We start from the raw sequence: 14,639 nt of genomic DNA on the forward strand, positions 1-14,639 counted from the left end.
ATGCCTGTGGACATTGTTGTGGATGACAACGAGGACTCTGTCTTCGACAATCAAGACACTGTGAGTAGGCCTATATCAGTGGTGGAAAAGTACTCAAATGTTTTACTTAGGTAAAAGTATCAATACTGCAATGTAGAAGTACTCTGTTACAAGTAAAAGTCCGGAATTAAAAATTTACTTGAGTAAAAGTTCAAAAGTATTGGTATCAAGATGTACTTAAAGTAACAAAAGTAAAAGTACAAAAATGTTGGAAAATAGCAGATCTACAAGCTCACAACGCATTGTGATGCGACGCGTTGTGAGCTTGTAGATCGGCTTTTTTCAAATAGCCTATGTATAAAATAGGGCAAAAGTGGTTAATGTCATAATATCATAATTTATATCTGAAAAGTAACTAGTAACTAAAATGTTCTAATAATTGTAGTGGAGTAAAAGTACAATATTTGCCTCTGAGATGTAGTGGAGTAGAAGTAAAAGTATTGGAAATTGGAATTACTCAAGTAAAGTACAAACACCTAAAGATTGTACTTAAGTACAGTACTTAGTAAATGTAAATACTCAGTAAATGTACTTAGTTACTTTCCACCAATGCATATGGTGGAGAGTTAACCCTATACCTAATTTCTCTGCTAGCACAGTTAGACACCAGCTGAACTGGAACCTTCGCACAGTATTAATTTAATACTCCAGAAAGATAACACTAAACATACGGCACACTCTATAACCTAATCCCTCTCTTGACTGTAAATAATTCTACTTATCATGCTATGAGTGAACTCAGTGTGACACTTACAGATTGGCTATCAACTACCTTTTGTAAATTTTACTTTATGTGCTGCCTAGTGATTTAGTTCTGGTTCAAAGGCCTGTTTTTGTTTTGTTTTTTTCTTCATAGAGGGAGCTATTACTGGTGGCCCAGCTATTAGAAGTGTTAGATTCATTCTAATGGTGTGGATGTGTATAAAAAAGAAAACCCGGCCCAATCATGTTTTACTCTACTGGAAATATCTCGACACAGAGGTCAAGAGTGTCCAATCACGTGCCATTGAGTCTATTTGCAAGCGACTTCCTCCTCTCTGGTTGAAGGTTGTACTATTTAGGTGTAATTGGAAGGTGTATACAGTTTGGTTGTCATAGTACCTAATTGGACACTCTTTTTCCACTCTCCTGACTAATAATCGATCAGACAGATTGTTGTTTGGCTGCTAAGCTGAGAGCCATCTTATTGTACAACAGTGGTTGTTCATGTTTTATGCACCTCAGCCTGCAGGGTACGACCCATGTGGCTTGCCAATGTGATGCATTGATGTAAATCAGCTTAGTTGTTTGGTCAAACATGCCTGTTTTGGTCAGAAAGAAAGCCTTATGATGATGACTGACTGTCACACAGTAATTGCTTGTTCAGAGGTGTTCCCTATCAAACCAGTTGATGCATGTTTTGATACGTTTTTAACAACAACAAAAAAAGGTTAATCCTTTGTGACATCAGCAGCATGTGTGTGTGGTAGATCATTACTGGAAACAGTCTCCAGTCACTCGGTTACTATTCTGATGTTTTATTAACTAATTAATTTACTTTATTACTATGTTTTGATCCTTGTATTCATCCAGAGATATCCCATCGAGACTTAAATCTAATTTCAAAGTGAGCCCTGATCGACCAGCAGTTCACAGTATGAATGGATCAAGTTTAATTGTAAATCACAGAGTGATTTACATGCAATGGCAGAAGCAAACGTAGAGACAGAGAGAACACAGCAAACAATATTAAGAACAGTGATTGCATGAGTACCAGTGTGAAAGCCACAGAACTGAACTGAACACTGCCTTCTAGTGTTCAGCCTGCATAATGCTAAGACCCTGTGCTTATGGTCTCTCTCTCTCTCTCTCTCTCTCTCTCTCTCTCTCTCTCTCTCTCTCTCTCTCTCTCTCTCTCTCTCTCTCTGTGTGTCACAGGAGGAGATTGTGGAGACCCAGTATGGGACATTCCACTGCATAATGACAGGCCCCGCGAGGGGCAGCCGACCGGTCATCCTGACCTTACACGATGTGGGACTCAATCGTAAGTTTATAAAATTATACTAGATTTAATGTTGTCCTTTAATACTTTTCTTTTTTTACATTATCCTAGATGTTTTAAAACTTGGGTCAAATTTGACTGAGTACATTTTACTCTTCCCTGTAATGTCCCCTTGATTGACATGGGCATGTTTTTCAAACAGTAATTAGCTCATTTTGACTTATATTCCATACATTTGCAGACAAGGTGTGTTTTGAGACTCTGTTCAACCATGAAGACATGAGTGAGATCACCAGACATTTTGCAGTTTGTCACGTCGACGCCCCGGGACAACATGAGGGAGCTAGCACCCTGTCTGCTGGGTCAGTCGCCTGTCTGTCTATCTGTCTGTCCGTCTGTCCGTCTGTCCGTCTGTCCGTCTGTCTGTCTGTCTGTCCAGGAGTGTCAACATGACAATAGATGTTCATAGACATCATGTAACTCTACATAAGTGTGCAAAGCATGAATCTGAAACATTGCCATACATAGTTGTTTACATTTTGTGTGATGCCACTTTATTCTTATGTGGTCTTATCTATGTGGTATCTGTATCAGTGTTTCTCAACGAAGGGTCCAGGGACCACCAGGGGTCCAAATGCACCCTTACGGATCCATTTAGTTCCACTTGTACACTATCAGAGTTACATTTACACTGTGGATTTTACATTATATTATTATTATTATTGGGGTCCCAGAGATTCAAAAAATCTTATCAAAAGGGGTTCCTTGGCCTAATGCATATTAAAATGGGGGTCCCGGAAATGAAAAAGGTTGAAAATCTATTGGATAATTATCCTACAGTATATCCTACAGTATGGGTTCTGACGTTATTGACCTTTGACCCCTCAGGTATGCCTACCCCACCATGGACCAGCTGTCAGAAGGTCTGACCACTGTGCTCAAACACTATGGGTAAGACACACTTCAAACCAGTCTGTCCAGTAGGACTGGGCATCAAGTCCAGTTGGTAATATCAGTTATGAAAATAAATATCACGTCCACGTGAAACTAACGTCCTGGCTGTGTGTTTCCTTTGCAGGCTTCGTAGTGTGATCGGGTTGGGAGTTGGAGCAGGGGCAAACATCCTGGCAAAGTTTGCTGTAAGTTCCTGTTTCGTCTCTAAAATCAAGATTAAAAATGTATTATATATTGAATAACACATGACATTTAAATGAAACCAGAATGTCCACCCTGACCTGTGTGTGTGTGTGTGTGTGTGTGTGTGTGTGTGTGTGTGTGTGTGTGTGTGTGTGTGTGTGTGTGTGTGTGTGTGTGTGTGCGCGCAGCTGAACCATCCTGACCTGGTGGAGGGTTTGGTTTTGATCAACATCAACGCTAACGCAGAAACACTGATAGACAGCATGGCACAAAAGGTCAGTGCTCTTTGTGTCTATCTATGTGTATGTGTGTGTGTTTGTGTGTGTGTGTGTGTGTGTGTGTGTGTGTGTGTGTGTGTGTGTGTGTGTGTGTGTGTGTGTGTGTGTGTGTGTGTGTGTGTGTGTGTGTGTGTGTGTGTGTGTGTGTGTGTGTGTGTGTGTGTGTGTGCGTGCATGCTTGCGTGCGTGCGTGGCTATTGTGCTCTGTACCATGATTCAGTTCAACATCTAGAATGTACAAACTAACTACACAGAATGTCAGATTACACTGAAGATTTTTTTAGCAAATAAAAACACTCGTTGACATGTTTGTCATTGGGAACCAGAGAGGAGAACTCACTGACACTGGAATATGATCAGACCAAGAATCATCCCTTATTTGCATAATATAACCGGTTTAGGCTATGTGTTCGAAGGAGAAGAGACAATAAAGTTTTAACACTAAACATGGATGACTTATGTTAATTAGCCTAACCACTTAAACCCTATATACTTCATTGACTGGAGTCCCCCAGGGGTCGGTACTTGGCCCCCTCCACATCACAACACGAGTTTTGAGCTTGTAGATCGGCTATGATGCCTATTATGACATTCACGTGGTTAAGCAATTATACACAAGAGGTCGTGGTTATAAGAGTGAAGTTGGCACGAGACTATACGAATATTTAACACTTTGCATCATGCCAAAACCTCCAGCCATCATGTGAATCGACGCTATGGTCATTTCAGATACTTGAGTCTTATGTGAACTGCATTTGTAACGTGGTTGTACTCATTCCAGATCACTGACTGGACGCACACCCTCACTGACTCCATCATCTCACACCTGTTTGGAAAGGTAAGCTTGTCACCCGGAGAGTATGGTGCGCTTTACTTACCATAACGACCGTTAGTGTTGATTTTGACAGCACATTTTGATTTAGTTTTAGTCATAGTCTTTTGAATAAAATTCCATTTGGTTTTAGTCATATTTTAGTCATCTGAAATGTTTAAGTTTTTGTCTAGTTTTAGTCGACTAAATATCATAAGATTATAGTCGTTTAAATCTACAGTTGATTTAGTCGACTAAAATGTATTTTGGCGGTGCCTTGATGGTGTCGTAATGGCTGATTTTACACTTGGTTGCATGCTGAAAATAGCCGCGACGCGTTGTGAGCTTGTAGATCTGCTATTTTCAGAGCGCAACACCTGAGCGCAACCAATCATAAAATGACTTGTCTTTAAGTTCTACTGGATCTCTTCTCCAATAGTCCCTCACTAACATTTTAGTCTAGTTTTTATTTGTTGACGAAATTGTCAATATATTTAGTCTTAGATTTAGTCATCGTAGCTTAGTTTTTATTAGTTTTCGTCAGTGAAAAAAGGTAGTCGACCAACATTTTTCGTCATAGTTTTGGTCGACGAAATCAACACGGGCGACCGGCCACGCAATTGTTTCTTCTTTTCTTCATTTCTTTCTTTCTCTCTCTCTCTCTTTCTTGATTGTTCAGGATGAAATCCAGACCAACCTGGACCTGATCGCCACGTACCGTCACCACATCAACACGTCCATGAACCAGACCAACCTGAGCCACTTCTGGCGGTCCTACAACAGCAGGCGAGCTCTGGACGTGGAGAGGCCCGTCCCCGAGGGAGGCGTCAACGTCAGGACGCTCAAGTCAGTGAAGATTTCAAACACATGTTGTCACAAAATGACATGTCATGAAAATGCTCCTTGACTAATTTTCATTGACTTCTTAAACACTTAAACCTTATATACTTTGTTGACCAATATCCCCCAGGGGTCTATACTAGCCCCAAAATAGTGATGCCGGGCTCATGTTAATAGTGTGAGCTAATCTTAACTTTAAAATCACATCTAACATCCAGTTGACAGGTTAGAATGAAAATTTAAAAAAATTAAATTGAAACATTCAACCATGACACACACCGAAATAACTCATTCATCTACTTCAGGAGAGAATACACAGTTAACGCAAATGATTATGGATTATGATACACTGGAGCTGAAATCATGTGACTACACTGACCATAACTTACTGGACATTGAAAATGATATAGATCCAAACAATAATTTATTTTCAAACATCAATGACAATTGCTACTATTACACAGATTAACAGTACAACCATTCCATCAAGGCTGATGGAAAATTATCAATAATCCACTTCAATAGCAGAAGCATGTATACTAACTTTAAATAAATCAAGAAATACTTAAGCCTGTCTGTCACACTCTCTTTGAAGCACGCTGAGTCTACGCCTGTCCTATGAAATGTCCCATATAACTGAAATAAACCTGACTTGACTATTCAGACTTTTCTGTTTGTCTGTCCAGTCTGTGCAGTCCCTGACCTCTCTGTCTGTTTAGGTGCTCCACTCTTCTCGTAGTTGGCGATAGCTCCCCAGCTGTGGAGGAAGTTGTCGACTGTAACTCAAAACTCAACCCCACCAAGTCCACACTGCTGAAGGTAACCCACTGAAACGGAATCTGACTGAAACTGATTCATGGCCTGACTCTCTGGCAGCAACTGTACTACAACAAAACACTAAAACAAAAACAACAACAAAAAAACTATGCCACTAATTAGACATCCCTTCTCTACAAATTTGTTTGACCATTATCAGATATACATCTGCCAGCAAAAATATGTGATTGATTTTGTTGTATCAACAATGAGGGACTTTGAAAAGAGAAATACTTTTATATCAGCGGACATCTCACCTCATCTCAGTATCAGTATCCTGTTGCAAAATGTTGCATGCCATCATATAATGAAAACCCTGTTGTTTGGATACTGACTAATGTTTGCATGTCAAAGTAATAGACCAATATTACTATTACAGTGGTGATTATTGGTAGCACTAAAAGTAAAGAAAAATGCACCAACATAACACAAGATAAGACATAAATCAGACCAAACTTGCATTAAATCCCTGCTCTGTCCCTCCAGATGTCAGACTGTGGAGGACAACCTCAAGTGGTTCAGGTAGGCTAACCACCTATATGTCAAGATGTTGAAGTTTGGATATTTTGAGGTTTCACTGGACTGCAAATTTGTAAATATAATATAGTGACAGTCAATATGCAATTTGTAATATGCAGTTTTATAAAATAGCAATAGCATTATTAGGTAGCTGGATCTCCTGTTTCCTGAAGGGCACATAACTCAGAGTGTTGAATTTTCATGGAGTTTTTTGACAGTAGATCAAAAATGTAATGTAATGTTTCTCTCCGTCCACAGCCAGCCAAATTGATTGAAGCCTTGAAATACTTCATCCAGGGCTTGGGATACAGTACGTAACTATTCAAAACTGTTATTTTTCAAACTGTATATGGTAAAGTAGGCCTATGTTAATTCATACAATATTGGTTATGTGAGCGATTGGAGGCATATATCATATCATATTGGAGTGATCCAATATAGCGCTACATAACTAGTACATCTGTAGTGGTTGGAGGTGGTCTCCTTACTTTTCCATTTTTTAATTCAGACTTTGGTGGTGTCGGGTAGGACACCGGCTGGTTGAAAAGTAGTACTGTAGTAGAAAATCTGTATCCTATCCATAAACATTGCCTGTGTTTTCTTATAAACAGAATTTATAAGAAAATCAATATCCATAAACATTGTAAACCACACCCATAACCTTAAAGAATGTATACCTCCACATATATAATACATAATACATAAATATAATAATGAAACAATATTATGTTATATTAAATACCAATCAGGTACTAGTAACTACGAAGGACTAACCTCTCCTCTCTTCCCCCCCCCCACACACACAGTGTCCAGTGCCACGATGACCAGGTTGTCTCGCTCGAGGACTGCGTCTGGTTCCAGCATGGCTTCTTACGACGGCAGGACCCGCCTGCACTCCGACGACGGCCGGAGGCAGAGGCTGCAGTCGGACGAGCAGCGAGGACGCTCGCACACCGACGTCTCCATGGACAGTGTCAACATCGCCACGGGTCCCGCTGTCTCAAAGAACTCTGGGCTCGCTAGCTGAAGCAGTGTTTCTCAAATGTTTTTCTTTGACACACTTTTTTTTACATTATCTCTGGGACCCCAATCTAAAAGTGGCCTGTTTTTTTTTTTATATACATTGTATCTAGTTGTGTTCCAGCCTTTATATCCATATCCTACACCTCTCTTGCATTCTCTTCTCTTGTCTTCTCTCTCCTTATCCTCTCCTCTCCTCTCCTCTCCTCTCCTGTCCTCTCCTCTCCTCTCCTCTCCTCTCCTCCCTCTTCTGTAACACTAATGGGTTTATAAAACAATTAAAAAGCAGGATTCATTCCAAACTGACTGTACCGACAAAGATTCATGTAAGACTCAGCTAGATGTCTGTTCATGTATGAGCAGTCCCCGAGATGCAACCAAGATACTGGTGCAGTATATCAACACAGATATATAATGTATTATATAACTATATAATGTTATATTCACTGTGTAGGAGGGTTTAATGTTAATGCAATAATGATCCTGTTTTTAAATGAATGTATCTTCAGGTAGAGGCTACAAATGAAGCTCATTAATGTTTGTAACCTTTGGAATGTGTGTATGTTTATCAAATCAAATCAAACTTTATTTGTATAGCACATTTACATCGACCGAGGTCGAACCAAAGTGCTTCACATTACAGAGCATAATAACATACACAGGCATTGCTTCAATATGTATGAGAGCTAAATGTAAAATACAATAAGCAGTACATGGGAACATCATAGGCTACATGGGTAGACTTAAATTAAATTGAATTAAAAGCGATAGAGTAAAAATTAGTCTTTAATAGGGATTTGAAAGCCGTCAAAGACCGAGCAGAGCGAACATGGAGAGGCAGGGCGTTCCAGAGGTTGGGACCGGCCGCGGCGAACGCACAATCTCCTCTGGTCCTGAAATGATGATTTATATACATTCAGTTATAAAACATTGTTTTAAAACAGAGCTGTTCTCCAGAGCCAATATGTACTAATTTATGCAAAAGTTATTTATTTTGAGCTTGGTTATCAGAATTCATATCTGTGAATAAACTTTATATCAATAAACAGCAAGTGGTTTATTGTGTTTCCTACGCTGTTAATAATACTACGTCAGTGCTTATGATACAGTGTGATACATTATGTTTACTATGCTATTAATGTTTACTACACTGTAAATAATTATAATAATTTGTATATGTGCTTAAAAACAATACAACGATAATAAATGAAAACAAGTTAAAACAAACTACTGTAAACATTAACACCCAACCAGCACCTTTTAAAAGAGTGTGTGTGCTTACGCATAAATACAAACACGTACACACACACACACACACACACACACACACACACACACAATCATGTTTACACATGTCTTTACACAGAGTTTAGACATGCCCTTTTAATTAGTGTGGTTGCCCGAAAGGGCAACTACACTATAGTACTTGGGAGACTTTATTTATTTAATATTATAGATAAACTTCATTTTGTCCCGCTACTCCTCCCACAGTTTTGACGGCACGCACTCGAGCCATTATGTCAAATCAACCGGCTTCATCGGGAATCGTGTGCTTACATTAGTTTAATTTATATTAATTAACGCACACACATACACTTAAAAGAAATCTGACAACGTGTGTTTACTTGAACTACTTTATAGAACAAAAGCTAGATTCAACAGAACAACAGAACAACAACCACATTAAAACATTTCAAAACAGCAACTGTCAAAACAGCAGTTAGATAATGGCCAGCAGGAATCAAATGAACTGATTTTAGGATATTCAGTTGCAGGACTCATTCTCCTCAGCTGAGTGGTGGGATCTGAGCCAAGTTGTCACATAACCTGTTGGATCGAACACGTCTTGAGGTGGCCCAGTTAACTTGACATCAAGGCTGATATAGCTGTTCAATCCGTTTAGTAGAGAAGAGTCGGCACAGGAAGAGTGGGCACTTTGTGTGAGAAGAGTGGGAACTAGAGCTCTGGTGCCCAGGCTTCCGGAAGACTGGCCCACCCTTTCTGTTACCCTCTCTAACACCCTACCCCCAATGCATGAAACTCACTTTACACACTTAAAAAAATAGACAACTTGTGTTTACTTGAACTACTTTATTGAAAAAAAGCAAGATGCAAACTCTCAACAACAACCACATTACAACATTTCAAAACAGCAACAGTCAAAACAGCAGTTATGGCCAGCATGAATGATAATTGCTGCACAAAATGCACAAAAACAACAACACACTCATTGGCTGCAAACCGCTGCATATAGCAGTACAACTGTAAGGTATTACAGCCTAAACCAAGTGTCCATGAACCATACAAAAATATGTTCCCATTTATAAAATAACAATACAACACCATAGAATATTTAGGGCATTTAACTTAGAACAAACAAATCTTAGTTTCACCCACATGGTTTTCTCCCGCTTCACTTCTCTTCAAAGAAGTGTAACCACCTAACTGGTCCTCAGACAACACATCTTATGAAGATTTCCGGGCCGGCCACAAAACATCCATGTAACAAATAATATAAGGATAAAATGTGTGTTGCACTGAGTTTAATTTATTTGTATATGTAGTACAATGTGTAATCGTTTAAAACTGCCATACTGTTGTATTCTATTGTTATTATTGTGTTTATCCGTGTCTTAATGTGTCCAGTAGATGTCACCAGAGCTCAAGCTAAGTAAGTAGGCTACAATTTAAAAAAAAAATCAATTTCAGTGAAGATACAAATCATCCAAACAAACACATTATGCAAAAGTGGAAAACCAGGTAAATTCAAGGCATTGAGTTATTGAAATGGAAAACAAGTCAATGAAGGAACATTCTATTGCTCTGAAGGGATTTGCAGCACTCAGGTGTGTGAAATTAGTTTCAATAAGGTTGCTATTGTGTATTGTCTGGCTTCAGAATTGGACCAGTAGGTGATAATTGTCAAGTCTATTTAGCTTTTCATATGGAGAAGTCCATTGTGCCATTTCCTAATGGTTTGTTTTTCTTACAATGTCTGTGCTAATTGTTCTCTGTAATGTGATGATCACCTCTGCCAACACCTCTGCATGCTCTTCAACACATTTCTCTTCAACCATTGAAATCAGACAATGAGCTGCTACACTTTGCTTTGGACAAAACACGTCACATTTTACCTTTATTCTTTTGGCTTGGAAAATGTAATTGAATACAAAAACATCACTGTCTGTCCACACATGGATTACAAGACTATTCTGTTCTAAATGTGTCATATTCACTGGAACTTGCAACCAAGCCAACAAAATAAGCAATATCATAATGTGATGCATTGTTCTTCTTTATCACTATAGCTGATGCTGCTATCATTTTGTTTGAATGTCACGGTTGTATTTTGGTTTGTTTGTATACAGGTAGGGTTGATTATAGGGTGGCACTAGGGGATAGCACAACCCACTACATCATAATAAACGCCTAATGACAATAAACTAAACTGAAATGAGCTTTTCAAAAGTTGAACACACCATAAAGGTTAACCATTTAGTATCATATGATGAAGTGCATTGGGCCATTTCCGAATGGTTTGTTCTATAATGTGCATTTACAATGCACGCAGGCTTTGGTTAATGTAATGTGGTGATCACCTGCAGCTGACAAAACAAGTCATATTCATATTATTTTGACTAGGAAGTGTAAATACAACAAACTGCCATGTCCATACTTGCAGCAAAGACAATACATTGATTGGAATGTGATGCATTGTTCTTATTTGTCACTGTAGCCGTTGCTGCCGTCATCATGTTTGATTGTCACTCACTGTTGAATTTTGATTTGTTTGTATTTATATTTTATATATTATAACATGTGTCTTGTTTTATTCTAATGTAACAATGTGTTTGGTATATTGCCCTTTGTTTTATTTATCTGCTAAACAAGCATCTCTCAATTATATTAATGTAAGAAAGCACAGAGAAAAACTTGACAGAGAAATTATAAAGCTGTAATTTTTTATCTAGAAGTTTTTTTTTGTCATGCGACGCCCCCTAATCACAAATATTCAGGACAGCTGAGACACCTGACTGCTAGATGAATAAAAGAGAGCCGTACCTGGCCATCAAAATAGCTGACTGGCCTGTGTTTGCCTGGTGGTTTGTTGGGTCGTTTAGATGCATGCAGCAACCATGGTCTTCACCTGTGTTGAAGACCATGAAACTCACTTTACACACACATTTTGCACTCAAAGGAAATAAGCTCTAGTGCCTTTTTGTGTCCTGTCTAACCTCAGTAAAACGTGCTCAGTTTTCCCTACCCCCAATGCATGATACTCACTTTACACACTTAAAAAAAATAGACAACTTGTGTTTACTTGAACAACTTTATTGAAAAAAAGCAAGATGCAAACTCTCACCACAACCACATTACAACATTTTAAAACAGCAACAGTCAAAACAGCAGTTAGATAATTGCCAGCATGAATGATAATCACCTTGTGTTTACTTGAACTACTGTATTTAGAAAAATATTGAAAAAGTTTCAAGAACAAGCACATCATTTTAAGTGGTTTCAAAACAATCAAATGAACAGTCACGTCAACTTCCAAAATCCACCACAGATTTTCTAAGATTCAGTTGCAGGTCTCATTCTACTGTCCTTGGCTGAGTGGACAGCCGAGTGGGATCTGAGCCAAGTTGTCACTTTTTTTTTTTTTTTTTTTGCTGTTCAATCCGTAAGTTATAATCAGAGGTGATAATTTCATTCAATGCCTCTTCACACACTGCAGTACTGTGTGGGATGAGTTTCGTGCAGTTCAGTAAATCATAATAATAACATTAATAATAAACTCCATAGCATTTACAATGAATTGCATTTGAATAGCACTTTTAATTTTCATTGTTTTTTGTTTAAAAACAATGAAATTATAAAGGGGGGGGGGGGAAGTGCTCCTCGGAGCACAGGTCTCCGCCAGATCAGGTAGGTCATTGTGGGCCAGCAATGTTCGAAATTCAGTCATTATAGATTGTGAATCGGAATGAGGCAGAATAACCCTCTGCATGGGTAACCGGTAGTCTACCGTTGCTGGCCTCCTGAAAGACCTCAAGGTAAGCTATGACTGTAACGGCATTAAACCTGATAATTTGAGTAATCTATTCCAGTGGTTCTCAAACATTTTTTTTAAGATTGTTTTAAAATAGCTGATCTACAGAGACATTGTCAGCTTGTAGATCGATCATGTATGGTTTAAAGTGGTTAAGCCGATTTTGATTATTTTGCTGGAGACATCATACATAACAGCAATCTTTCATCGATTTTGAATTTAGTGCACTTTAATAAAGCATATTAACAGAGAGAGAGAGATTTTGTATGTATTTTGTATTTTTTTATTTAATCCGTGACAGTATTCATCTCTGTGTCCATGCCACTCTCAGGAACCTCAGTGGTGGAAAGTAACTAAGTACATTTACTTAAGTACAATTTTGAGGTATTTGACTTTACTTGAGTATTTCCAATTTCCATTACTTTTACTTCTACTCCATTACATCTCAGATCCAATTATTGTACTTTTACTCCACTACATGTATTTGAAAACCTTTAGTTACTAGTTACTTTGTAGATTTTGATTATTATTACAAAACCTACATTAACCACTTCAGTTCTGTATACATTTCGGCCATTTGAAAATAGCGGATCTAGAAGCAGCTTGTGAGCTTGTAGATGCCAATTCTTCTGTACTTTTAGTTTTAAGTATTTATTTTCCCTTCTCATCCTTCGGCGGCACAGACCCCTCCTTATCCTTCTGTGGCTCAGGTACCTCCTCCTCCTGCCCAATGCAGCTTGTAGATGCCAATTCTTTTGTACTTTTAGTTATAAGTAAAATCTTTTCCTTATCATCCTGCGGTGTCAAAAGCCCCTTCTTATCCTGCCCAGTCTTACGACGCAGGCAACAATCAAGAAAACACTGACAACACTTATTATCCTCCACCGTCGCAGTTTCTGCGTACTCGTGTAGCTTGCTATAATGCCTTGGTTCGAGTTGGGAGAATTTGGGGGAATAAGGACCTGAGATGGCCTCCCATTCCTTGTACAGAGGTAATTCGAATAGTTCACTGTCCTTCGTCTGTTTAAAGAAACTCTCAATGTTTCTCTTGGCCAATTTTTTGGCATACTCGTCAGTCTCAGTTTCAAATGTATCCTCCTCAATCTGCTCATAGCGTTTCCAGAATGTGCGCTCCCGATAGCTCACCTTAAAGCAGCAGTTTGCGATGCAAGTGGCCCCCAAAACAATGAGGCCAACTGTGATGATGATAATCGTGCCAATGATCTATGCATAGAAAATTAAGAACATGCACTCACATAAAGCACTGACACTTAAATCAAATCAAATATAAGAATAACAGAAATGATATGCGGATAAAGTTACTCAAATATTGTCTTTGTGCTTCTTTTGTAACAAGTTCACATTTCATTCCACCCCCCCCGCGCACGCACGCACGCACGCACACACACACACACACACACACACACACACACACACACACACACACACACACACACACACACACACACACACACACACACACACACACACACACACACACACACACACACACACACACACACACACTAGAGCAATGCTTACCTGTGACTGTGTCCTGAGCCTTTGCAGCAGCTCTGTGCGTTCATCACTGGGTAGTTTGATTGAGATACGCATAGCCACGTCTGCAGCATAGTTCTTTTAGGGTTTCACAGTCACGACAAAACCCAGTGCAGAACCTCCACATTGAGATGTTGAAGACCAGCCCAAGAACCAGAAGCACTGCAGCCGGGCCGAGCAAGAATATCATCCCATAGTCCAAATTCTGTTGGTAGTTGCAGGGGCACTGAAAGGAGACCCAAGACAAGGCTGCCTCACTGCCGATGGTCAGAAGTACCATCAAAATGTAATTAATAGCGGCCTTCTGTTTCTTGGTGAAGCGCATGATGGCATTAGGCACATCAGAAGCAGAATTAATTACGTTTTTCATCATAATGCCAATGAGAAGGTTTCAGGTGCACTGCACAAAAAAAGCCACGAAAATGAAAACAAGAAAAAGTGCCACAGACCTCTTTCCTTCTAGATAAATGATCATACGGTATTGCAGTACTGTTATATACTTATTTTCAATGACCAGCCCTGTCTGTGGTTGTGTAGAGGAGGGCACGAGAGGAGCGGATGTTGAGAAGATGTTGTAGGATGTTGATCATG

General features: G+C 39.1%; 1 protein-coding gene across 1 annotated transcript; it reads left to right on the top strand.

The window, feature by feature from the left end:
- Positions 1 to 7,448, top strand: LOC308083461 (protein NDRG1-like; the record flags this gene model as incomplete). Its single annotated transcript, XM_080425775.1, has 12 exons — positions 1 to 60; positions 1,957 to 2,062; positions 2,262 to 2,382; positions 2,909 to 2,971; positions 3,099 to 3,159; positions 3,346 to 3,432; positions 4,217 to 4,273; positions 4,926 to 5,092; positions 5,806 to 5,905; positions 6,389 to 6,424; positions 6,680 to 6,731; positions 7,228 to 7,448. 12 exons carry the CDS (start codon positions 1 to 3, stop codon positions 7,446 to 7,448), a joined length of 1,131 nt encoding a protein of 376 aa, XP_080281901.1.
- Positions 7,449 to 14,639: the final 7,191 nt, after the last annotated feature.

This window comes from Gymnoscopelus braueri, assembly GCF_963280865.1.
Source record: "Gymnoscopelus braueri genome assembly, chromosome: 4".
NCBI classification, from domain to species: domain Eukaryota; kingdom Metazoa; phylum Chordata; class Actinopteri; order Myctophiformes; family Myctophidae; genus Gymnoscopelus; species Gymnoscopelus braueri.